This window comes from Gavia stellata, chromosome 19, assembly GCF_030936135.1.
Source record: "Gavia stellata isolate bGavSte3 chromosome 19, bGavSte3.hap2, whole genome shotgun sequence".
NCBI lineage: Eukaryota > Metazoa > Chordata > Aves > Gaviiformes > Gaviidae > Gavia > Gavia stellata.
In genome coordinates this window covers 2,417,826-2,444,717 of record NC_082612.1, presented here as the reverse complement: position 1 = coordinate 2,444,717, position 26,892 = coordinate 2,417,826, and the positions used below count along the sequence as shown (strand labels likewise).

The 26,892-nt window shown below is 44.1% G+C and overlaps 1 protein-coding gene across 2 annotated transcripts; it reads left to right on the top strand.

Moving 5' to 3' along the window:
• The first annotated feature begins 3,576 nt into the window (after window positions 1-3,576).
• Window positions 3,577-26,690, top strand: SCARB2 (scavenger receptor class B member 2). Of its 2 annotated transcripts, XM_059826837.1 has the most exons (12): window positions 3,577-3,716; window positions 10,408-10,565; window positions 14,461-14,608; window positions 16,039-16,227; window positions 17,007-17,098; window positions 17,847-17,966; window positions 18,894-19,072; window positions 19,629-19,747; window positions 21,631-21,704; window positions 23,171-23,222; window positions 23,881-24,039; window positions 25,620-26,690. In XM_059826837.1, the coding sequence occupies exons 1-12, from the start codon at window positions 3,600-3,602 to the stop codon at window positions 25,659-25,661; spliced, it is 1,449 nt and encodes a 482-aa protein (XP_059682820.1). In that variant the 5' UTR covers window positions 3,577-3,599; the 3' UTR covers window positions 25,662-26,690. The 2 variants fall into 2 exon arrangements, with proteins under 2 accessions (XP_059682820.1, XP_059682821.1); XM_059826838.1 differs by lacking the exons at window positions 14,461-14,608; window positions 16,039-16,227; window positions 17,007-17,098.
• Window positions 26,691-26,892: the final 202 nt, after the last annotated feature.

The window sequence follows — 26,892 nt, the reverse complement described above, 5'->3', positions numbered from 1 at the left end:
GTAAGGACAAGCATGATTCCCATCTTGGGTGGCGAAGACTAGAGATCCATGAAGTGACATGGATGCACACAAAGAGACAACGAAAAATATCCTACCCCTCCTATCCGCTGTTTCAACCCCTCTGTTGTGGCCATCATAAAACATTCGCTAAAGAAAGGTCTAATAGTTACTGAAGTACAGGAGTAGGATTAAGGGTTTCTGGGATCTGTTCTGATTTGGCTGTAACTGTGCTGTATGATTTCCCAATTCCTTCCTTAACAAGCCTTTTCCTTCCTTATGTAGACCCCAAGAAGCCGAGTAACTGGTGTTACACAAACTGAAGAAGCCACGTTGACAACCTAGGTGAAGTAATGACTTCTTATATTTCTTAAAGATTTTCCCAGTGCATGGGACAGGACTATTTCATTCATGGTTTAGTTTTTAAAAAAGGGTTCTCAAATCATTTTACCACACAGAAATCATCAGGAGAGGCCCTGAACTATTCCCCTGGAAGCGTGAAGCTTGCTCTTTTCGTTACAAGACACTAGAAAATCTAGGGTAACCCAACAGTATATGGGGGTGATGGGGGCAGAACAAGAGACAGCAGCTTTCTGTGGCAGACTCAATGACTGGCCTGCTTGGTGTGTTGTCCTACAGTTGAGTTTCTCCAGATTCTAACAACTCAACGTTCTCTGATTTACCTGCCCTCCACACCCCTTGCAACTTTACATTTCCAAAGGGATCCTGCTGGCAACATGCATCCATTTTGATGTGCTTCTGTCCTACAGATCCCAACATCATGCATGCAGCAGGCCTGTTGCATCTGCCCTCGAGTGTGAGGAAGGGCACTGAAGAGGGAAGGGACAATCTGTCCCAGGTATCAATTTGCCTTTTGTTTTTTCGCTAAATGATTGTCAGTGAGGCCCCAGCATGGGAGCTGGCACCTGGTATGTTTTACAGAGTAGGATTTGCTTATTATTTTCACCGTATTTATGGTGTTAGTGCAAGGCGCCCAGCACGGCTGGGTTCCCAGTTGTGATGGCTTCTGTACAATAACAGAAAAAGAGAAAAAACTGCCCCAAGAGTTTACAATGGAGATAAGACAACGGTGTAGCACATGAGCAGAGTAACTGTCATGAACTTCTGTAAAAACTTTCATTTTAAGTGGCGGAGATTCTTGGGAACGGCAAATTAAATAGTAAAAAAGTGAAAGGAGTGGCGAGAGAGAAGATTAATGGAAGGGGGTAAGAAAGGAAAAAGAATGAGGATGTGAAGTCTTCTTTGGGTAAGCACATTTCCATGTTGTCCTGAATGTGGGCCTTATCTTGTAATATCGTCATGATTTTGGAATAGGAAGATATGCCTCTGCTTGTTTCAGGGATGTGTAATTATGACACAGTAGTGCCTTGAGCCAGCAGTGTACCTACTGTATTCCCATGCTGCAGTTCAGAGGTGGAGTCACTCTTCAGGGGAATGTTTTAAATATATCATTGCTAGTAAACAGTTTCTTGATTTCCAAAGGTAAAATAATTTGCCAAAAAAGAAAATAATTCACACTGAGAATCTAGAAAATCTGTACGGAGGAACGATGTGGTTCTGTGCATCACGTGGGTAGATTTTTATGAAAAAATAAACCAAACCACTAAATTAAGGAAAACCAAAATTCTGCAGAAAACATTGCTTGATCTATAATTATTCATGTCAGGGTTCAGCTAAAAGAATTTCAGTGGTCCTGTGGGCTGCAAGAATCCTTTATCCCTTGTGGTAGCAAACAAATTTAGCCTTTGAAAAAAAAATTGTATCTTCCATTTAAGATACCTCATATCGCTGGAATTCCTTAAATATTCCAGCCTTTCTTTTGATTTTCCAGGGTTTCAGTGCTCAGATAAAACAGCATGTTCTTTAACATCATTAATAAAAAATGCTTCATGGCTGTGAAAAGTAGTTATGATAAAAATGGCTTTGCATAACTAGAGAATTGCGGTCTGTTCTTGTTCTTCTGTTATTATCTCTGATTTAGAGACAACAGACCTGGTCGGTTTCTTACTTACATTGCAGTGCATGCATCGGGATGTCCTCACTAAAAGCAGAAGTCACAGAGCAGTTAAACTACTTTAGGTGAGATGAGAAAGAGGTCTCCATTCCACTGCTTCAGCAGCCACGGAGAATATGTTTAATGTGCTGCAGGAGGAGGCATCTGCTTGTAAAAATTGTCACTACAGCTGGTCCCAACCAAAGGCCGATGTGTAAGGGAAGGTTTGTGGTTTCAGAGAGAGAATTCCCATGGAAGATTTCTTCCAGGGGGAGAATTCTATTGCTGTCGTTAAATGATCCTTCAAAAACAGATTCTAATCATTTACTCTGTTGCTTGTTTTTTGGAGAGATGATGATGAAACAGAGCTAAGAACACTACTTTGGAGTGGGAATCTAAATGAAAACAAGCTGCCAGAACAATCTTCTTTTTTTTTTTCACTGCATGGGTAGAACCACAAAAATTCTAGTTTTCCAAACAACTGTGAAATGTGACCTCATAACCTTTCATAAGCAAAAGAAAAATGCGCATAGTAACATAATACTGTCACTGCAATTGCAATTACAGGGAGTAGTATTTATAAAGGAAAATGCTTCAGTCCATCCAAGCAGGAAATCCACCTGACGGTCTACTTGCTCTCTTCTAGGGAAGGCATTATTTGGATCAGGCTGATGATGGCAAGCTGCCAGCCTCATGATTTGGAAGTGCAAGAGGAGAGGGAACCGACTCATGACTTTCGAAACGCTAGTGCTGCTGACAGCTTGATTATGGTTATGGGACAGGAGCCCTGTATTGCAGAGGCTTTCCTTCCTTCTGTGCAATCTGAAGGCCGTGATGGAAAGCGATCAGCACACCATCCATTGCTGGGAAAGCCCCTGTTGCAGCCATCTCCCCCTCCTGCTAGCAGTGCACCAGATGGAGCGATAGTGCCCACTGTCTTTTAAAGGAGAAATGTGTACATCAATTTATTTCTTAGGAGTGGCTTAACTGTGTTAGCGGAAGCTGAACTGTATTGAATTATGGTGGAATCTGATCCCTATGAAGCTTAAGTCAGTCTAGAGGCAGTTCGTGTACCCTGCAAGTTCTTCCCTAATCATCTTGCTGAAGAATAGCTGTTTTTCTGCTTGTTTTCCAGAAAACCTTTTAAAGATGCCTGCTGCATCGAGAGACGCGCACTAGCAGATCCGTCCACGGCAGACAGGAAGACTTCGGCCGTGCCAGCGGGAGCTCGTCTTGCAAGCAGGAACAAACCCACATTATTTTCGGACACATTTTCCTCTCTCCTGCCAAGCAGGCTACGGCGACCAACCTGCTGCCTTGAGCTAGGGCCTGCCGGACCCGGGTCAGAGAACCTCCCCCCTGGCAGAGGTACGCTCCCTCCCCTCGCTCCCACCCCGCCACCGGCCGCGGCGAAGCCGCTCCCCAGCGCCGGGACCCTCCTCGCCCTGCGGGCAGGCACCGCGGCGGCGGCGGCTCCTCCCGGCCCGTCGGCAGGCGGGGCGAGGCGGCCGCCCGCCCCCTGCGCCCGGCCCGGAGCCTGGCGGCGGCTGTGGCGGCGGCGGCTGTGTGTCCCTCCTCGGCAGCGGCCATGAAGTCGCTGTGCCTCGTCACCGTGGGGCTCCTGGCCATGACGCTGCTCATCGCCAGCATCTCCTTGCTGGTAGCACACGTCTTCCAGACGGTGGTGGACCTGCAGGTGAAGCAGGTGAGAGCACGGCCCGATTCCCACCCCAATCCCTCCTGACCGGTTTATTCCCTCTCAGAATAACCCTGGGAGGAGAGGGAGGGAGGGAGGGGGCTGGCAGCTGGCATTGTCTGGCTCCCTCCTTGCACCAGCTGTGGTTGGGCGAGGGCAGGAGCATCCCTGAGCAGTGAATCCCCCCTGCCCTGCACCACCCGGCTAGGCTGGGGCTCGGGGTGGAGCTCAGGCTGCGCTGGGCCTGGGCTGGGTAAAAACCGAGTAAATAGCAGTAAAGATCAGTTCTCTTGAGGCAGCTTTACTGGCTGTGGGGCAGCAGCTGTAGTGAGGAGCCCGCTCCAGAGCAGCAGCACATGAGGTGAGCAGGGGACACCCAAAGCACCCCTCCTGTTTTGCCATCCCTATCATGGACTTCTTGCAGCTTTCATACAGTAGCTTGTTCTGCTGCTCCATTTACTGCTGCCTCTGGAGCACTGCCAGAGGTGCTATGGGCTGAAACACGTGGTAGTTTCCTAGGCTGGGTGATGACAGTGAGGCGCTTCATCCTGTTGTTAAAGGCTGCTTGCAGCACACTTCGGGGACACCCATCCTGGCATTGTTATGAATGCAGAGCCCTTGGCCATTCGTGGTCTGCCTAAGCTTTTGTTCCTCTCTCATATTGGCTCTTTGCATTTATCCGGTGGTCCAGTGGGAAGGGTCAACTGTGTTTGTGTTAGTAACTCCCTTAAAACACCTGTGACGCGTGTAAATGAACTATTATTTATCTGCCTAGTCTGAGGAATATCATCCTCTCTGTTATTCTGACAGAGAAACCAAGAGTGCTAACAAATGAAGGGATTTGACCAGTGCTATTGTCTAACTGGTGACTGAAGTCTGCTGATCCCCTGTGATGTCCTAACCAATGTACTGTTCTTTTCTTTGGGGTATTGATGGGGAGCATTTCCTAACGTAGAAGCTGTATTGTCTTAAATCAGTTTGGTTTAGCAAGGGCAATTTTAGGTTGGCAGTCAGCTTAAAGCAAGTTGTGGCACTTTGAAGCGTACCTGTAAACTTCAGGGGATAGCCAAAAAAAAAAAAAAAAGGCAACTATAGGGTAAGCTGTTGTGCAGCCTGCCATTGTGTCAGCTGCTCTTCAGGAACTGCTCATACAGCTACTCCTACGGTGTTTGTTCTCAGATACGTGCCTCTGCCGTGCTGGAGAGTAACATGGGTAATGGATGGTTTATCCTGAAGTCATTTGATCGTCAGCCCATACCTTTTCTAGGCAGTCTGAAAGCCAGGTGCGAAGTGATGTGTTAATGTATGCAAAGTTGTACGCAAACCAAGCCAAATCAGTACAGCTTTGCATAGGCATGTGCAGTTCCACCTCCCAGATCTTCCGGTCTCTTTGGAAAGGAGTCTGTCATCCTCTGCATCACAGCAGAAGTTCTAGTTTCAAGTGTATTTCATGCTCATGAAAAGAGCAGTGGGGTAAAAAAAATGGTTTGGCGGGAGAGTGCAGGACTGTCAGGAATTAGGCGTGATCCTCCTTACACGTATTATCTCTTAGCTACACGCTCCTTACCCTGAATGGTTGATTATGTAAGAGTAAGTTGGTATTCACTCAGCAGGGCTTTCAGCAATGCAGGATAAAGTTTCCAGAGCTCAGTCTTTTCCTGCTTACCGCTCTTCAGCTCGTGCTAGCATACATCTGAATTGCACAGAATCAAGCGTTCTGCTCCCTGTGCTAGCCACTGACTCACTCCTGGCCTTCTCCAGGAGCCACCACACACATAAACTGTGGAAGTACAGCTTTCAGCCCCAAAGCAGTGTGCTCCCAATCCCTCTGCTGATTCGGCTGCTTTCCACACGTGCTTTATCCCATGTGAGCTTTTTCTCATTTGTGTGTAGTCTAGAAAGTTGCTGTCTCTTGTGTAACCATGTATGCAGCTTAGAAAATCTTGTGCAAATAGACAAATCTCAATTTGCCTTTGAAATGTGGCAAGGCTTGAGCTTTTCCAGCTCTCTGCGGTCCAGGACATTGGACATGAAATACTATCTCTGCGCTCTGGCCCTTCTTAACCTCCTCAACCCCTCTGTCATTGGAGGCGTTGCAGAAGGGGCAAGAGGTTGCTCTTATGACAGGTAGTTCATGTTCCTTTGAGGGCTTTCCAGCAGTCCTCAAAGAGAGCTGACTTGCAGCAAAGAGCTGTCTTTGCAGTCTCAACTACAGCTGGAGCATTTTGGAGCAGCTGAAGCAGCCGTGTCCCCAAACCCAGGACCTGTGAACCACTGAGGATAGGTTGGCTTTCAGTAGGGGGGTTGCGTGCTGCATCCTTTCAAGCCAAAGGCAGGGTTCTCGGATACAGAGGGGGTGTGGGAAGAGTGGGGAATCCAACCTGGCATCAGGCTTCACATCCCCTTGATAATCAGCAGGCAGATGTGTAGTGACAAAGACAGTGGAAGCACCTTTCCTGGAAGGCATTCAAATCTTGTCAACTTATTCTCTGTCTTATTTGCCAGTCTTACTGGCTTTTTGTGAATTAGAGTGCCATGCCAGATCAGATGTCTAACTTGTCCAGTGTCTGTTCGTTGTCAGGGGCTAGCACCTGAAACTCTGTCGAATACAACTGTAATGAACAAGAATAAATTAGCTGCCCACAGGAGAAAGGTCTTCCTAGCTGCTAGCAGCGTTTGCCTTACGCTACATGTCAGTTATACCGTTATGTACTTTATTGCCATAAGCATTGAGTTTATGAATATAGCAACCTTTGATCTATGCACCTAATTCCAAACTTGGGCAATCAGTCCTTTACCTAAAGTGTTTTCTTTATGCCCCATACCTTACACTGATAATTCTAGAAAACGCTTACTGTTCTAACCCCTTGAAATTTCACTGGACTTTTGTTGCCAGCCATTTCTAGAGCTGGATTGTCTGCAGTGTTTAAGACCCAAAAGGACAGGGAAGATATTTTGTCCCTTGATTTAGTTTATGTATCGTTGTTTGTTTAATGTGAAATACTAGAGCTCTCAGCATAGTTTGGTGTGGAGGCTTAGATGAAGGAGCAGTTGAGATGCTCCTTTAGAGCAGACCATTCCCAAGGTGTAGGGTCAGAGAAGTCTGCTCATGTTGCTCTGAAAGCTTACCCTATCACTTGTCTTAAAAGTTGCATTTAAATTCTGTCATAGATGAACGCATAAAACTGTGTCTTGGAATTGGAACATTTTGCAGTTCCAGGGGGAAAAAAAAGAAATTTTATTTTCTGTGTAGGTTCCAAAAATGTTCAGTACCATTTCCCACCCCCACTGTCACTGCCAGTAACAGTTACATTTGGAAGGGGAAGCTCACTTTCTATTTCCTTTGTGTGAAGCATGGTCAAGACAGGGAAACACCAAAGAATGAGACAGCTGCAAATTCAGGACTGGCATGATAAATAAAGTCAGTGGGAAGGATGCTTTGGTAAGCTTGAAATGAGTGTAGACTCCACTTGGGAAGGAGAACCCCTGCTGTGCTTCTGAGTGAAGACAGGAGACCATGTTGTCTGCTGGTTTTAGGTTGTGATCTTGCAGTAGGTACACCCTTGCATCTCTCTGAGGCAGCATCTCTCAGTCTGAGGCCTCTCTAGGCTATTGCCTGCAGGACTAGTGTCTGATTTGAGGTTTCTGAATACTTTAAGTTGTGTCTCTTGTTCTTGCATATAAATGTATGAAGCAGCAGCAATAACTACAGTGGAGCTGTCTCTTTCACATATTTTGGATTAAAGAGCAGTCCTGTGATCTAGTATCTCACAGCCTGCCCAGCCTAGTAGTGAACACAAGCTCTGACAGAAAACCAAGCAGTCCCAGTAATGTAACATCAGATCCTCCTCTGGTGTGGAGGAAAGTCAGCAGAGCTAAACTTGAATGCCCTCAGCTGAGGGACGTGGACATGTGTTTTGCTCAAAAACATGTGCTCATATTTTTCTCTCAGGTCCAGGCTGTGTAAATCACATTACACACAAAGACCCCTGATAATATTTGGAGAGAAATAAAAGAAGAGAGCTTACCCTATTTTATTATTTGAGAGTTCCATGGGAGTCTATCTGAATCCAACTCAGAAGTTTATGAATCTGGATTTACAACTGGGGATGTCACTGTACAGAGCTGTAAACAGACACGTCGTTTCTGTGGGAGATCCAAACGGTGTCACGCGGATCCAGCAAAAAAATCACCAGATTACTTTGTTTCGCTACACTTTTGCTCTGTAGCCCATCTCCCAGGGGGTGACAGGATTTCAAAACTTCAAGAGCCTGTATTTAAACCAACCTGCCAGAGAAAAGCTCCTTCATTTCCCTCTTATTAATGCTCTTTGCATGTAATCTGGTGCATATGTGTATACAGAGAGGGCACGTGGTAGAACCCCGTGGCACATTTTGCGGTGCTACATCAAGATGGGGAGCTTCTTGTTTTCAGTCTAGCTCAGGGGAGGGGGGCAGGGGATGTGGCCTCCCTGCACATCGTACGTGTGATCCCGCTGTCATAAAGGATAGACTGGAGCCTAAAACTGGAATGAATATGACCAGGGTACACTTGTTTTTTTAAACATTGTACATTTAGACTGAGTAATAATCTCTCATTTTAGCTGCCTCCTATGAGAGACATTTGAGCAATAGATAGGTGCCCTGAATATGCTTGGTAGTTGTTAGGGAACAGTTCGAATTCCTAGATATGGATGGTTAAGGTCAAGACAGGCAATAGTTACTCTGTTTATCAGTGTCAAGCTTATACTCACTGTGTGTCATGCACGTGAGACATGTGAGATTTATACAACTTAGGAAGCGAGCAGACATCAGTAGTTCACTAGACCACCACCTCTGAAATAATTGACTTTGTAGTGTGGTTATTTGCATATGGAGAAAAGCTATCACAGTCATCTGTAGGTGTCTTAAATACATTGCTGTCTCACTCCCAGCCCTTTATGGTGGCGTCACGGAAACGGTATGCCTGATCTGGGGAGATTTTCTGTTCCTGATCCTCCAAACCAACTTCAGGATGGCTCTGTCTGAATAGAGGGATGAGCCTCCTTGGCATAGATCACAATAAAACAGGATCAAAAGCATTGGTCTGTGTAGGAAATGGTACATATGAGGTGGTGGTAGTTCCAAAGAAATGCACAAAGCTCCTGAGGCATGTCTAAAATATATTATTTTTTACGGTGTGCACAGAATACGTGGTTTGATATTCTTAGAGGAAAGCAGTTTGCAACTGCGAAGTGCTACCAGCTGGGTTGGCTTTCATCGCTATTCAGCAATGCTGCTGCCATTCCAAGCTCCTGCCAATAAGTTTTTCTTTGAAACAGTCTTCTGTTTATCTAATCATTCAAAATTAAAGTCTACATGGGGAGAAAACAGCTCCTTAAGTGGGAAGACCAAGAATGAGTCCTGAGGCAACTGTGGCTGATAAAGTTAAGACCCCATAAACAGTAACCAAGAAATGGCAGCTGTCCAGTCTGCTCTGCTTTTGAGCTTGCACTTATAATGTTTGACTTGTTTTCTCAGAAGAATAAAAAGAGCGAGTGTTGATGAGACCCATTTAATTGCAAATTATTCCCCCCCTCCCCTTCTTCCACCTACAGGTGATACGGTTTTCAAATATACAGTTTTCTTTGTGCTTATTCCTGAAAATTCCACTCTGCAAGCCAAATTTCTCTTTACTACCACAGTAGCAGTACCAGTGTTACAACTGTATGAAAAGCCTTGATTTTGGTGGTGTTGGTGGTGATGCTTTTATATTTGGGGTTAATTTCATCTGAAGTGGAATGGTAATAAAATGGGCGGTTGAGACCTGTATTATGTGTTTCTCGTGGAGCTACATATAGGTACGGTTGTGACTTTCCTTATAACGTGTATGCTGGTAGGTAAAGGAATTACTGATTCATTACTTAAGTGCTTCTGTCATACAATAATGATTTATAGCTTTTCTTTTGTAGGTCCACGTTTTATTGGTTACAAAATAGACTGACAGTCCATGGGTCTGGAATGCATGCGCTCTCGTTGCTATAGGAAAGTAGTTAAAGACAGAGGGTAAAGAATCTTTGCCCTGTTCAGAGAACTCGGAAAGGCACGAATCCCAGTATGCTTACATGGAGGAAATTTCTATCACTTGCAGGTTTTCCTCACAGGCCACTGAAAAACAAAGTCTAATTGCTTTGGAGACAGAATCTCACAGCTGTACTGGAATCTGACATTCTTAGGCAAAGAAATCATAAACACAAGGAATCTAAGCTTCTTTTCTGGCCTTGTTACTCCCAAGAGGTCTCTCTTAGGACCTCTTGGCCTCCCGCTATTGAGTTCCACTTTTATCTCTAATGTTGGCATGTTCTATGGTATCTTACACCAGGTTAGGTTTTTGCTGACACAGGAAATGCAACGGGATCTCTGTGTAATAGCTGATAAGTCTTCATTCTGAAAAATGTCAGGCAGAAGTGTTTCTGGGAAGAAGTGGAACAACAGACCCAACAAACATATGCCCCTAGCCTGTGAGCCATTGTAGCATGTGTCTGATCTTGTTGATGTTTAGTGAGATGCTTCAAAGTAAAACATATCCATAAACATTTGTAGAACTGGGGTCTCGAATTGTATTGCCTGTGCTTGTTCCGAGGGCATAGAATTCCTCTCTTTCCTATAAATATCATACAGTGTCTATCATTAACAGCTAATCTGTCTTTCTCTTGTTTCAGGGAACAGTACTGAAAAATGGCACGGAAACCTTTGAAGCCTGGGAGGATCCTCCCCCACCAGTCTATATGCAGTTCTACTTTTTTAATGTGACAAATCCTTTGGAAGTGCTTCAAGGCGATACGCCTCTTGTAGAGGAAATAGGGCCGTACACCTACCGGTAGGACCATTTCACTATTTTCACATTTGACTAAACCTGTTGTGTGTGAGGAAGCCAAAAGTGGGATCCAGAATGCTTGTCATCCCATTCTGGGAGAGAACCTAGCTGTTAACGTGTGAGTAAAAGTTTATTCAAGGGAGCATGGTCATACACCACCCAGACAGTACAACTAGACTGACACTTGGAGAACCTGCAATCAGTTTCAGATTAAGCCAGTGACTTCTGTCAGGTTTTGAGCAAGATTTTGCTTGTGTGCTGCAGTTCCTCAGCTGCTGAACACAGAGGAAGTGTTTGCATCCTGGCCTACTGTCTTATGAGAGAAAAAACAGTGACTGGTTGGGTGATGTTTTAGAGTCTGGGGAGAGGAGTGTTGCATAAAAGTGTGATTCATGTGTTCACTCAGAAATTAGTTCCTAGCTGAAGTTGCACAATTCACATTGGTAAAAATGTGGCCAGAAAACCACTTAGAGAGTGGTAATACAGGCATCTTCCTCAGCCAACCCTCACTATAAAACCTACTTAGATTCAGACATATTTACCATTTTTACAGACAGCCGGATTTACTAAGGGCACGTGCAGTGTTGGAGCTTATCCAGCCTCTTGAACTGTCCTTCTGCGTGGTATGGCTACACCCTGAACTGCCTGAGTCTGCTGCACCTGGAGAGATTTTAAAGTCACCTTACAAATGAATTTGCCTTTAGAGCTTCATTCTGCTCTGCTGCATGCAGCAGTGTAAACCAGGAGCAGTCCTGTGGCAGGAAGTGTTACGGTCTTTGAAGTCATGGAGGTATGAGAACCACGGCAAAAAGTTGATTTCTCATTGTCAGTCTCACTTCTGGTCACACACACTCAATCACACCGGGCACTGGCTCAGTGTCAGAAGGAGTTGTCTTTACCTAAGCTGCAAAATGATCAGAACCTAGTTGTTAGTATTTGAAAAAAATACTATAGAATAAAAGGGAGAGCCTTTGTGGTAGCCTTTGTCTCTGCAGTATGTCTTGCCTTTCTGTTTCTTTCCTCCCACACCTCAGCTTTGCTTCACCCTCTGCCATCAATCTTTTCCCCTGTCTCCTCTGTATTTCAGTACTGTGTCCGTTTAGCCTTGCAAACTACATGTGGTACTTCGGCAAAATACCTTGTATAAGATAAACCAGTAGAGCTGGAGAAAAGATACATAAGCTTTCGAATTCCGAAGCTTTTCTTTAGTTCTCCGTAGTACAATGCTGATAATTAGTCAGCAGTGCATTCTTTGTCAGGAGGATAAATAGGGCCAGCTCTAGGTGTAATAGAGCTACATGAAACCACATAGACCTGTGCTCTTCTGCACCCTGGTACACAGTCCCCTTTGCTAGCTTCTTTTTTTCTCTTTCCTTAGCTCCAAGTGTCTTCTGGGTGTCACACACAGCCCAGTTTGTGAAGCTGCACCTTATCCATGAAAGAGTTCAGTGGGATGGACAGGGCTGGTGGTGTTGCTGGCTGGGTTGGTCTGTGCTGGAGGGGAGGCCCAGCCTGAGCTGCTGGTTTGTGGCTGGCTGGGAGAGCCTTCCCCACGCAACAGGCTGGCTGTGAGCGGGTCAGACGACACTGGCTCTCCCGGATTTGTTTATTGCGGTGGGAGGGAGGGAGGCTGCGCGTTCCAGCGCTGCGTGTTTTGGTTGCTTCTGGCTTGGTTGGTTAGCCTGATTTTGACATGTCTGAACAGGATTCGATTGTGCTGTGCTCTGTCTGATAGAAGAGGAAAGTTAGAAAGTGGAGCGCTCTTTTCCAGCAGATTCTTTAATCCTTGCCTAGCTGTCACTGCCGACTGTACCAGACTGTCAGCGGTGGGTGGGGGAAGAGAGGAGGCATGTGGGAGGAGAGGGAGAAGGGAGGGATGTTGCAGACATACTGCATGCTCGAGCCAGAGAATAAATACCACGTTTGTCTCACAGGCCCCGCGTAGCAAAGCATTAAAGACTCATTTAGGTTTAGCATGTGGCAGAAGACCTAAAATGCCCTAACATGAGGTGCATGGCTCAGTGTTTTTATAAAACAGGGTATTGGGGAGAAAAGCTGGAAGTGAACTGGCCCGGACAATCAGAGGGAAAAAAATCTAATGAGCGACAGGGAGGAGGTAGAGCAGCTAAATAGAATCTCTTCCGGCATATTCTTCCTGCAATTCATAGTTTTGACTGACATACGTTGTAAACCCAGTTAGCGCAGGGGTAGATTCTGTAACAAAAATGTAGTAGTGCTTGTGTTTTTAAATCCTGGAAGTTGAATTTGCAGCATATAAAATAATTAATTATAAAGTGCAAGCTGCTTATCTGCCCAAGCCTGCTGAGTCACAAAGAACACTTGAATATTGTCTGGTCTTGCACACATTTACAGCTTTTTGTCTTTAAAATCTGAGATCCTCCTACTCATATCCCTAATCAGGGAGTATTATTTTCCTCTTTGGCCCTTTTAGAGTTGGAGAGGCTTCTCAGGTTAACTCTGGCCTATTTTAGGGAAGGCACTTCCCAACTGTCCGTTTCCATCCCCTTAGTTCAAGCCCTAGGGTATAAAGTAGATTGCTGTACAATAGGCTCTTGTCAGATCAAGCTGGAAGTGTTGCGAGACCAAAATGTTCCTAGGTGGTAGGGATGCTGTAGAGTGGTAGATACGCTGTTTGTGTAAGGAAGATGGGAAATGGTTGGTTTGTAACAAGAATAGTTTCATGGGCCTTTCCAGTTTGCTTTAAATTTGAAGGACTGAACCAAAGTAATACAGCCTGTCATGAAGCTGCATTGATGGATCTGGTGCAGCCAGGATAGGATCTAGGATCCAAAATGAATGAAAAACATCATAGCCCAGGGTCTTGCGGAATAATTCACCTTCACATCTTGGGACTTAAAATTTACACAGGAAGCAAAGCAATGTAAAAGTCAACAAACTCTTGAGTGAATGTAGACTTAGGAAATACAGTGCGTTTCGCTTCATGGGTATGCCAAAAGGATCATGCCATGAGCAGAGAGCCTGCCATTTCCCTTTTTGGGTTTGCTGAAGACACATGTATAGCTCGTTTTGAGCCTGAGACAGCCAGTTCTGCAGAATTCTGTGTTTCTTGTTTGTAAAATGGCAATGGCAATGGACTGAATTACAGTTATGACATGTGTTTCAGGGTCATTAAGATCTGACTTCCTCATCAGGCCAACAGGTAGCATTTGATGTTTCTTGCCAATCGCACTTGTTTGTCAGCAATCCTGAGTTTTATGCTGCTTGTCTGAGTGCTTAGGCAGCAACAGAAGCAACCTCCCAGGCCATGAGTAGTTCACAGCAAAAATTCAGTTGAATTTCTGTTGTGTCCAGGATTCCTGCCTGCGAATTAAAGGAGAAGAGCTAAAATGAGGCTTGTTCTGTGGTCGTGTAGTAAGTAAGCCCAGAAGTCCTAGTGCAAAGTACTTTGAAGCCAGCAGAAAGATTCTGGTAGGTTCTTAGGTCAGGTTAATGAGACTTACATGAAGCCTACATCTTGTTCTGCCTGGGAGTGAATTTTGCCTGCAGCAGAGAGGCAAAAGTTTCATTTTCAAATTGTACTTCAAGGGCAGTCCCATATATAGTGCCTCTCAATCCTTCTGTACTGTCTGAAATTGTTCTCTTTCCTTGAAGGTTTTTAAAGATGAGGCAAAAATATGAAGTGCAATTAACATATGTGGGGTGGCATTTTTGGAAGCACCCTGTGAGGTCTAATTCAGCTTACGCTGACACAGATCTGTTGCTGACAGCAGCAGTAGCAAAGATGAATCTACTCCTAATGAACTGAAAAACCCGCCCTTTATGTGCTTAAAGCAGTAGAATAGCCATAAGTTAATTGCCGTTAATGTTATATGGACTTGTTTAACTTGATTAGAGAACAAACTTTCTTGTTTTTCAGAGAATACAGGCCAAGAGTACATGTTCAGTTTTTGGACAATGGTACCAAAGTATCTGCTCTGAATCCAAAGACGTATGTATTTGAACCTCAGAAGTCAGTCGGAGACCCTGAAGTGGACCTGATTAGAACAGTTAATATTCCTGCAGTGGTGAGTTCTCTTTAATTTCTGCTTGGAAATCATCCTAACACACTTTATAACTAGCAGCTTGTTGCGTCATACCGTCTCTCCCTTTGTGGTAGATAAACATGATTGAAGAACGAGAGAGGCTGCTTATGTCCGGGGCAGATACTGCATTCAGTTTTGGTTTGGACTGTTGTGGGGCTTTTTTATTATGTTCCTCCCTTGCCATATGCCTCTGTAGTGTTAGTGCCTCACTCTTGCGCTGAGAGCTGACACACACTTCAGAGACGAGCAGAAATCAGGCTTGTTGGGTTTCCATGAGTAAATGAAACTAGAGAATTAGTGATGTCAAATACATAGGAGGAACTCTGACTTTTGAATGAGAAAGTTTGGAATGCTTGGGGTTGTTTTTGTCAAAATTGCAAAAATTGCCTCCAAGTCTGCCTCTCAAACTGAAAAAAAAAAAAATTATAGCAGAGGAGTTTCAGATACAGCTGAATGAAGTCTCATTTTGGTGATCAGAGGCAGACCATTATTTTTGGTCTCATACAGGGACAGTATGAGAACAAGCAGATCTAAAGCTGTCATACCTTCCAAAGGAAATGAGACTATACTAAAATACTTCTTGATTGTGTAACTAAGCCTTTACTCCCTGTACTAGTTTAATTGACTTCAATTACAGGGTACATTCATTTCTACTTTTTCTCCAGCATTTCCGAAAATGTCATGTCTGATTTTATGAATGAATACATAAATGCACTGTATATCGTAGTAGATAGGTCTCAGCTTACTAAAAGTTGCAGACAATACAGTCACTGTATTTACAATTCCTCCCAGGCATTTGAGTGGTGGTAAGTATTATCTCTTGTTCAGATTTTTGACTGTGATGTACTGTAACAGGCAGTACTAGAAGAACTGCAGGTTGGTTCACCCAAGGAATATTTCCTTCTTTTGTTTTTGCTTTTTTAAAGACATGTTGTAAAACCACTAGTCAGCTAGAAAGGAAATAAATTTTGGTATTGTTTGCATTTTGGAGAAATTGCTATCTTTTTAAAACGGCTTTTAAAAATGTAAACCGTAACTTCCTAAGGGTGAAATTCAAAGCACGTCTCCAGCTGTAATATACTTGTGAAATTCAGGCTGTTTAGAAAGCGGTTTTGCACATTTTGCTTAAAATCTGTTCTTAAGACTATGGCAGTTAATGACATGGAACTGAGCTGTTTGTGTGCCAGTGCCAGGCTGAACTGGAATCTGCAAGAGCTCATCCCTGTGGGAGAAAAGCTGAAGAACCTGTTAGCCAGCACATTACTTGCCACAAGTGGAAGTAATGAAACTGAAAATACAGTTGAAACTTGTGCAATGCTGAAATGTGTCTGTGTGTCTGTGTTTGTATGTAGTAGTATTATTTATTCTACAGTAAATCTGACCATTCCTCCCTTATTCCAATCCCCTGGCAGACTGCGATGGAGTGGACCAGGTCAACCCCTCTTCAGTTTGCCACAGAGGTGCTGCTGCTTCTTTACCAAGAATCCCTGTTTACAGTTCGCACTGTTCATGAATTACTGTGGGGCTACAAAGACAGGCTCCTGTCAACCATTCATCTTTTGCATCCTGAGATCGATCCAGTATTTGGTTTCTTTAATAAGGTAACTGGTATGCAAGACTTTCTGATGCTTTAGATGGGGAATGATGTCATTGCTACAGAGTTTGGACTGTCATCACCAGCCAGCTGAGAAGGATGTGCTTGGACTGAGGCCAGGAGGTAGGCTGCAGGGATAGCAAAAGGATGTTCCCTCTTCAGTTTGGCTGTATCTAGGCACTGGCTGGTAGCACAGCTCTGAGTGTTTTATCTGACTTCCCTTTATCAGGTATGGATAAGCTTTCCAAGGGTGGATGTAAATCGCTCCACTATTGCCTGTGCTCGCTTGAAAAACATGGGCTTTGTGGGGCTGGTTGTGCAAACCACTAGAAAAGTTTCCTGACCAATTTCCGTAGTAATTGATTGAAACTGCGTGTTATTTCTATGCCAGAGCCATTACTGGATTCCATAGCGTTTCTGATTGCACGTCATTTTGGGCTGTGGGGCCTCCTTTCTTGGAGATCATCTGCAGTGCTCAGGTTTTTTTCTGTGGGTTTATTTTTTTGCTAAGGGCTGTTTTTTCAGTGGCAAATTTCAAAGGAAAAAAAGGCTAATATAATGTTTTATTTCCTTCACTTGGGAGGTGTAAGAATCTAGCCCAGTCACTTCCACCCCATTTATATTCAAGGTGGAGTTTAATGAATTGCACTTACCTCAGGGGGAGTCCATCACTCCTGGGGTGGATTTGAAGTGATGACAGCTTAAACTCCTGCCACCTCGTTGTAATTACCAGTCAGGTGTTAAAGAATGAGTGGAGTGATTAAAAATTCATGTATCTGTTTGCAGATGAATGGAACCGATGATGGAGAATATGTTTTCCTAAGTGGGGAAACAAACTACCTTAACTTCTCAAGGATTGTGGAATGGAAAGGAAAAGAGTAAGTTTTTCAGTGTGGTGTGGCCTCTGTCAAAATCTGCCCCTTTTCACATTTTGGATGAACATAAGCAATGTTTACAAAAAAAAAAGGGCCCTTTTATTGTGAGGGTGGCGGTAGCTTTTAGCAGCTGAAGCGTCAGACCAGCCGCCCCTGGTATTTTCATATGTGTCATATAACTATGAAAGGAAGACAGCCCTGGCCCTTAGAGAGCAGACTGCTGTGAATACTTGCTTCTGAATCCCTGACTGCCCCTTGGCAGAGGTGACCGTCCTTCTACTCCCTCCTCTAGGACTGCCATCCCAGCCATCTGTGGGGACAGTATTCCTGCATCTACACAGCCAGTGTTCCCAGACACCACTCTTCCTTGCTGCTCTGTACCCAGAGCCAAGGCTGGGACATCTTGTGCCTGGGCATCTAACACCACTTCAGCAGGCAGCAAGTGTTACAAAGAAGCCAAAGATGAACCACCTAAAGCATCCCTCTCCCATTAAACAAAACATCTGCCAGCAATTACATATATGGGAGGAACTCTTGCAGACGTATTCTTGCTTGCCTGGCGCCAGTTTAAAGAGTCTATAGATGTAATTTAAACCCGTTTTAATCCCCTTTTTTGTTAGCGGAGAGCTGAGGCAAGAGGACTTAGCACTGTACAGGTCTGATACTCGTTTGCTTAGACCGTGAGCTGGCATCACCTGACCACCGCTCACAGATCTTTTAGCCCTTACTCTCTTTGCTTCGTTTTCTTCAGGTCATTGAGCTGGTGGACAACAGAGACATGTAACATGATCAATGGAACAGATGGGACATCCTTTCACCCACTGATTAGCAAAGATGAGAACATTTATATCTTTTCTTCTGATTTCTGCAGGTAAGGAGAAGAAAATGTCACTCAGACTTTAAAGCAGAGCATTTACATCTATTCCTCTTGAGGTTTCATGTTAGGCTGGTGTTTTTCCTCCCGTGATTTTGTTTAACAGCGTGAGTGTTCTGCATTTATTTATGATATGAAGGATGACAAAGTTATACCAAAAAAACCCCAATCTGCATCAAGGTAAGGATGTGCTATTTCAAAATAAAGGTAAAGTGAAAATTTGGAAGATGACTGGAAAGACAGCCTGGACTGCCTTGTAAGGCTAGTAATGAGGGGAATGGAAGGATTTGTATGAATCTTGACCAAAGCTTATTTCCTCCAAAATCTTCCTCTGTGCCCTGTTTTTTTAGAGAACCCAGTTGCCCTCTTCAGAGATTCATGACTTGACATAATGCTGTTTGAAATGCAACAAGGTGCAGAAAATCTTGGTGTTTCTTTCCTCATGTTCCACCTTGTCTCCTCCCTTGCCCATTTCGCTGTCTGTGAAGAACAAAACCGATCTGAAATTTGCTGTTTAAATCAATACAAATGTGTGTCACGCTAAATTCAGGACTTCTGTGTTCCGCGACTGTGTTCCTTTCCTTGTCCCTCTCAGTAGCATGTACCAGCACTGTCTCACATAACACGCAATAGCAACATGGGGACCATAGTGAGACCCTGAAATGCTGAAGGCAGGCATCAGTGTCCCTGCAGCAACACACTTGGCACAGGATCGTCCATTTTGTGCAGCAGCAGAATGACGAGATGTGTATTTGCTGATCAAAAGCCTATTAAATTTAATACAGAAGATCGTTGGAAGGGGCTTAAACCAAACCTCTAGCTTACTGTAAACTTAAGTTGATACACAGGCAAAGAGATATCTGCAGCAGGTGTCAGTGTGTGCTCGAGACTAACAAATCTGGGTCTGGCTTCTCTTCCTTGCAGATCTTTTTATCTGGTGTACGACAGCTCAGGAACTGTTGCAGGCATCCCAACCTACCGCTTTGTGCCCTCTGCTATGGTATTTGCCAACACGACAGTTAACCCAGACAACGCTGGATTCTGTGTGCCGCCAGGAAACTGCCCTGGCACTGGTGTCCTCAACGTCAGCGTCTGCAAGCAAGGTATGTTACCAGGTGGTGGAAGCAGACTGGAACGACATCAGTGGGGAACATATTTCTCCTTTCTATCTGAAATATATGAGGACAGTTTGGTGAAGACTGTAGGGTTATGACTGTGCTAAGTGAAATTGGCCACCAACACGTGATCATTTGGTTGTAAAATGCAGTAGTGATCCGAGGGGATGTTCCTGGCAGATGCTGTCTGCTCCAGCGATTATTTAAATCAAGGAATCAGAAGGAAGTACCACGATCCATAATGAGCAGCTTGGGCATTTGCCCTCTGCTCTTATCCAGGTAGCTGTCACACCTGAGTAGTTGAATGAAAACAGTGCAAAAGACCAGCATGCAGGCTTGAGACATGAAGCTGTGCTGATGCTGCACAAGGGAAAATTTGGCTTGTTCTGAAGACGGAGTCAGGGTGTTGATTCTGTAGCTCCAGAATGGACTTTTCCTTTCACTATAAATGGCACAGTGGGAAGAGTTTTGAGGTCCTCAAAGACTTCCTCGAATCCTGCTCTGCCTTTTTTAGGTGGTGACTTTCCATGTTCTCACATTCCAGGTGCTCCAATATTTCTATCAGCTCCACATTTTTACCAAGCAGATCAAAAGTTTATAGAGGACATAGAGGGGATGCATCCAAAAAAGGAAGATCATGAGACGTTTCTGGACATCAATCCTGTAAGTGCAGCCTTTTTTAAAGGGTGATATAAGTGAATCCAAGCACATGGGTTTAGGTCACTTTCTTAGATGGTGAGTATCGACATAGTCCCATTGACCTCAGTACTAGTTTATGTGGAACTGATACGTTTGTATTTGCTTGTATAGAGCAAACTTTGCTGGATAGCAGGAATTAAAATATTTTTCCATTGTGCCTGTGCAATTAGAGATGCCATATCTACACGTTTTTTGAACACCTCCAGTGAGGGTGACTCCACCACCTCCCTGGGCAGCCTATTCCAATGCTTCACCACTCTCTCAGGAAAGAAATTTTTCCTAATATCCAGCCTGAACCTCCCCTGGCGCAACCTGAGGCCATTTCCTCTTGTCCTGTCACTCGTCACTTGGGAGAAGAGACCAACACCCCCCTCCCCACAACCCCCTTTCAGGCAGTTGTAGAGAGTGATGAGGTCTCCCCTCAGCCTCCTCTTCTCCAGACTGAACACCCCCAGCTCCCTCAGCCGCTCTTCATCAGACTTGTGCTCCAGACCCCTCACCAGCTCCGTCGCCCTTCTCTGGACACGCTCCAGCACCTCAATGTCCTTCTTGTAGTGAGGGGCCCAAAACAAAACACAGTATTTCAGGTGCGGCCTCAGAAACAAAGAGAAACAAAAACAAGAAAAACAAGTGATGTGAAAAAATCCTGGTTGGTCACCACCATCCAGTCCTCAAGCAACCCTTGCAGCCCTGGCAAACTTCCCCCCCGGTTTTTTGTCGCTGAGCATGATGTCATATGGTATGGGCTATCCCTTTGGCTGGTTTGGGTCAGCTGTCCTGTCTGTGTCCCCTCCCAGCTTCTTGCCCACCCCCAGCCTGCTCACTGGCAGGGCAATGTGAGAAACAGAAAAGGCCTTAAGGCTGCGTCAGCTCTGTTCAGCAATGACTAAAACATCCGTGTGTTATCAACACTGTTTTCATCACAATTCCAAAACATAGCCTGATACCAGCTACTATGAAGAAAATTAATTCTATCCCAGCTAAAACCAGTACAACACTGATCTCTACATCCACACATACGAATGTAAGTCGAGGGAAAGAGCAAAATCATGACCTGCCTGGTTTGCAGAAACAGAGTACTCTGACTCATCAAACTGTTATGTGTAGCTAAAGCAGGAGGAAATTGCATAGTTTGTCTCTTAAGGTCTAGTGCAAATGCTGCTTGGTATCTGGTTTGGTGCCAGGTTCTTCCAGTTGCTACCCTGCTCCTACTTATCCAGCTATTTTGTACTGCCATAAAATGAGCTCTGCACTGCCACCCTCCCACCCACTCTCCAGACTAAATTTTGCTGCTTGAATGATGAGAACAGTCCTGTGCATCTAAGTACAACTCTTACTGTAGCGGTGGCATTACTGTGAGAAGTGTTTCACGCTCATTATCTCTGTGGCTGTACACTCCCATTGGCTGTGATCAGTATCAGTTTTTCACCCTTTAGAAAGAAAGGTTTGCCTTGTGGCTGAGGTTGCAGTCTCTGCAACAGTACTCAGAAAGCAGAAAAAAAAGCTGTAGGTGGTGGCCTTTTCCAAAACTACAGCTGGATCTGAAAGAAAGGGGATCAATCTCTCTGGAGCCCAAGCTTAAATTTGCACAGCACAGCACGATGGCACCCTTATCTCTGTTGCAGCCTCTTCACATCTCCTTAATTAAGAGGCAGGCTGGAATGTAGGCATGTGAGTTACAAGAGTATCTTGGTAAAGGAAAATAAGTAATAACACTAAGTTGGTCTTGTCTTGCCTTGTCAGGTCCGCACCAGTGTAAATATTAGGTGGTATTCTCCCAGTTCCTATTATTTCACGTTTACTCTTTTTTTTTCTTTTTTTTGACACTGATTTCTTTTATTCCCTAGCTGACAGGGCTTGTCCTGCAAGCAGCCAAGCGGATGCAAATCAATGTTCACGTCAGAAAATTACCTGAATTTTTGTAAGTGTTCTCTGCTGCCAGGTGGATATCTCAGATCTGATTTGATATTCAAAATTAATTTGTCTGCAGTGTTTAGATGGAATGCTAGTTGGAGAGAGCAAGCAAGAGAGAGAGAAATCCAGTCAAATCTCAACTACAAGTGGCAGTTTCCTCTCTTCTCACAGATCAAGTAGATTTTGCAGTTCCATCTGCAGAGTAAAGACAGTATTCAAGAAAAGCAAGATGTTATGGACAGGTTCCACATGGTGCTTGTGATGGCATCAGTCATATCACACTGGTTTGCTTGCTCAGACAGAAGGTCTGCCACAGTGGAGTGCAGCTAGAAGTCAGAGAGTGGCTACTCACTGCAGCAAGGACATGCCATCCTACTCTTCACACTTCTAGGAGACAAAAATATTGCAGTTACCATCATTTCTCAGCAGTGGTCACATGAAAACTGAATGAGAAGGCATGACCCCAGACAGGGCTGCCCGTGCCTTTTCCCAACAAGCACAAAAAGTAGACCAAGTGGCATGTCTCACAACAGCAGGCAAGTCCTGTCTAAAACTCAGGAGGGAGGGCTCGTCTGATCAGCTGGAGGGAAGTACCTGGCCTGTAACTGCATTGGTATGATAAAGAGAAATCTTTGTACTGCAACTTTGGCAGTCAGTACAACCCTGCAAATGGGAACAGAATCTCAAGTAACCTGTGAGTAAAATGCCCCATTTCTTCTTTGTTGCAAGTGGATACTGCCTGGTTTTCTGGATGTTCCAGTATGAGGGGGATGTCCCCAAACTGCAGCTCAGTTGTGCAGAAATACCGTTCATCTTGTGTCTTTCTGACATGCTGATTTACTCATCACCAATGCTGTGTGATAGCTGTTCTTCCTACTCAGCTTCTGAGCTGGTGTTTATTGGCACAGCTTTGCTATATATTATAGTTAAAAAAGAAGTATCTTATCTGCTCGATCCTTTTGGGAGAGTCGGCGATGTTTCTTCAGAATAGCACCACCTTGTTTTCTAGCGCCCAGGAGCTGTTACATTAACCCAACTTAGGTGTAAGCTATTATTTCATGTCTGCCAAATGTTGGGGGTTTTTTGCTGCTGCGCGCATGTTGATAGAACAATAGTTTCTGTGTTTTACAAATATGAGTAACCTTCAACATCAGTTTAGCTTAGCATTCCTGCTGACTGGCACAAATCTGTCATTCAGTCAGTTATTAATGGGACTCTTATGGATCCCTCTCTCTCTCTCCCCACCAAGTCCCAGAATATGCCATTGCTCCCAAAACAGAATTTATTATTCAACGTGGAGATTGAGATTGTTCTACTCCAGTAGGGAGGTGAAAATCAACACTAAAGAGGAACAGTCCAGAGGTTTTTTAGGGACAGTTTCCTCGTTCATTGTTCTATTATAATCTGTCTTCAGAAGCCTCAAGTTGAAAAGTTGCAAACCCATTTTTTTCTTTTTTTTTTTTTTTTACACAGTGAAACAGGCAACATCCGAACGCTAATTTTCCCAGTGATGTATATAAACGAGGTAAATATTTTTGTTATTTCTTTGTAGCATCGTGGTATGTTTATGCTTGCAAAAACACTGTCTTTGAGCTAACCAGAAAAGAAAATGCTGTTTTTCTTGGTGTTTTGTACAGTGATAGGTAGGAAGCTGTTGCTGTTTCTTAACTAACATCCTCCTGCTGCTTGTTGACCATAGCATTAAGTTCAGCCCTGCAAAACACTCTCAATCAGACAGTCCTTTTAATTTCAAAGGCATTAGCCATGAGGGAAAGGGACGCTTAGATGAAGAGGCGGGAGTTCACAAGATCACATCTTTTTTCGAGTCGTCTTTTGTGAATATTCCTGTGCTGTAGTTGGATCACTGAATTAACTGGATTCAGGGAGGACTCCAGGGGACTAATTTCGATGATGTACGCCATTATTCCAGGCCTATATTATTCCATTCCTAAACTGAGAGTTAAAAATCACTACTTTCTTTGGAAAGTTAGGCTAAGTGATCCCTCTGGCCATGCGAGGGGAGCTAAGGGAGAGTAGAGGGAAAGTATATCAAGAAGCAATGAAGCAGAGGTGCAGAGTTGTGGGAGTGTTGTTTCCCTACCCTTCACAAACGTAAAGCAGTCTAATATAAAGGAAGAACAGAAATAAATCTTTTTTTTCCTCTTCAAATCTCTCTGCTTCAGAGTGTTCTGATTGATGAAGAATCTGCCAGCAAACTCAAGCACGTCCTGCTGGAAGCCAGTGTTGTAACTGGAATCCCTTTCGTAATCATGGCTCTAGGAATTGTTTTTGGGATTGTTTTTATTGTGCTCGTGTGCAGGTCCCGGGGAATAAGTGAAGAGGTAAGTAGCATTTGAATTTGACCTTGCTCACTGTTCATGTGCCTGTATATGATTTTCTTTTCATTGATTTTACCTGTTCAGTGTCTTTCTGCACACAAACATTTTTATATGTTGTTTTTGTTTAAAATGACCTTTCTAGGGAAGGGAAGTTTTAATAGACTCAGAATAAATGCACCAAAACAAAGGAATGGAGCTAATATAAGAAACATGGTAAGGCAGGTCATGTCTTCTGTGCCTAATTCCCTTGCCAACAGTAGTTAAAAAAAAATCAGCCTGTCTAGAGGACCCTGAAAGATAAGATGCAAACGTCCACCATATTTGATGGACAGATTTAGTCAGTGACAATCTGACAGTGTTCTCCGTAGAAACAATTGCGTTGTGCCAGTTGATTATTTTTCAGAATAATGATGCAAATTTATGACCAAAGAACAGATGCATTTTACAGACGACAGCATGCAGAAGTTTTATCCAGAAAGTACTAGTTTCTATGTCTATTTATGAGAAGTACTGTCACAAAATGGCATGCTGGCATTAAGGTTCCCAGTCACATTGAAAGCTGATGCCAAAATTTCACCCTAATAGCCAAGGCAGTTGGGTTCAGACGAGACAAACTATGGATCCTTTGGTTAGAGAAATAGACTGGGTACTCTAGTAGGCTGTTTTCTCCTTGTAGTTGCTGTGGTCTTAGTGTGGTCTTGCTTGTATGGTATTTCCTAGATACTTTCTATCGGTGTGAGAAAGCGCCCTCACGCCTACTTTCAGAGCACCCAGCCACACGCTGCGTATGCTTTGTCTTAGTCAGTGGGACCCATCTGTGTCAGTGGGTCCCACTACCATGACATCTCCAGTGGCACTAGGGGTGTGATGGTAGCGGCGGCACTTTGGCGGTGAGGTCTGCAGCCTCCGTTCCTCGAGGAGTGACTTTTAGCAGCTGATCTTTGGCTCTCTTGGCTTCATTCTTGATTTTTCTCTCTGGGTACCCAGGAAGCCTTTCACAAGCAGATGCTCTCAGGACAGTACTTCAGGTTCCTTTACAAGACAGCCTGGTACTTTTTTCTTTGAGCTTTCAAGCCTGCCTGTGGTATTGGCAGGCTCAGCTGGAGAGTCGAAACTGTCCCATTGCCTGAGGGCCCTGTCACAGGCATTCCTGCCCCACCCTGCCTGTATAGCTTCATAGCAGCTCTCTTGGATGTTCCTGAAGACTGCCCAGGGACTAAAATGGCAAAGGGACACCTAAATTCCATGTTTTTTCCACATCGCTTTTGTTGCTTTTCCTGCAAACATAAGTAATTCAGCTAGTTATAGCTCTCCTTGTGATCCCCCTCCCACCAGGGTGGTTGTGGCCTGCCATCATCTGTAAGGTGCTATAGTGAGCCCCGGGGTTCCTGCCCAAGCTGCCATCCACCCTCTGGCGCTTTTTTAGTGCAGTGCTGGTTCTTTTACAGGAAATGGTACTTAGAAGTAGGAGCCAAGAGCTTTTTCCTTTCCTGTTTGGAGTCTCGGCAATCCAGCCTCCCCACTGTGGAAGCTCTTTAACGTGCCACATTTAACTTTGCCGTGTTGCGATTTTTTTCTTTCAGAGTACTGAAGATGAAAGGTCCCCACTCATCAGGACATCTTAGTAGGTTTTCTTTAACGTGTGAGCTTGGAGAATAAACTATTAGAGCTGACCTAATGCCAACTACCACTACCCAGCGTTGTCCACTGTGGAGAAACGGTTGTGTCAAGTATAACTTTTTGTGGTATAGAGATGGAAGAGAATCTGCACTGTCATCAAGGGAGGAGACTTTTCTTACCGGCTAAGTTACAACTCTAAAACTACATTTTAAAACTGCTTGAGATCCTGCGTTTTTCAGCCCCGCACTCTCTTTGTACCTGCACTGACAGCCATAGATGATCATAACCACTGTATCAGCGAAAATAAAATGGCCTGATTCATTACAGGAACGACACGGGTAAAATTTGAAAATGGCCTTAGGAGTGTGGGCTGCGAAGTACCCTTCTCGAAACAGAGCAGGCTCCTGTATCGCCCAGGAACAACGGACAATTTTGCTGTAGGCCTAGTATTATCTTTTCTGTAAAGTGTTGCGCGCTACTTATTACCAGTATGCACTGACTGTTTATTATTAATGCCATTGGTCCTTTCACAAAACTGATCTGTACAACTAATCCAAAACACCGAGTGAAACTTTGTTAAGTATCTGTAGTTATCAGGTAAAAAGAAGCCGATGATTTGAAATGCTTTTCCATACAGACCTCTTAACTGTTCTAACTCTGCACAGGATCCCACTGCATGTTAGCGATGCATTTATCCTTAAAGGTTTGGGGGTTTTTTCTTCAACTTAAAAAACAAAACACAACACAACATTGTTCTTGATGGAGGGTGCAAAAATGGTATTCTTTTTGCTCTGGTATTTGTGTCACAGTTATCAGCTGCATGGTTTAATGTGAAATGCAGACTTGACAGTTACATTTACTGTTTAGGATAAAAGCACACCGCCATATTAAGGTATGTATAGGGCCTTGAGAAGGCATAACACTTTTTTTACTTGTCAAGTGGAAACTTGTTTTAAAAATTACAAAATTATTTTTTCCCCAGTTAAAAGGGTATTCTCATTGAGAACTATTTCCATTAGATCTAGAGAGTGAAACAGATTTTAAAAATGTATTACTGTCTTCTAATAGAGGCATTGGTTTTTGCATTGTTTTGGTTTGGGGGTTTTTCCTAGCTGGTGATTTGTTCAACGGTTTTGTTCATCTGGAGCCAGTTTCAACCAGGAAGTTTCATGCAATTGTTTATTATCTGCATTAGCTAAAAGCACCTGGCACAGCCCAGGGTCCTCACAGTACTGC

Bases quoted from the DNA above. Each gene is read 5' to 3' on its own strand.
- SCARB2 (XM_059826837.1), top strand. From the start codon at position 3,600: ATGAAGTCGCTGTGCCTCGTCACCGTGGGGCTCCTGGCCATGACGCTG. The intron at 3,717-10,407 runs GTGAGAGCACGG...CTCTTGTTTCAG, and splicing joins TGGACCTGCAGGTGAAGCAG to GGAACAGTACTGAAAAATGG. The intron at 19,073-19,628 runs GTATGTTACCAG...CTCACATTCCAG, and splicing joins CGTCAGCGTCTGCAAGCAAG to GTGCTCCAATATTTCTATCA.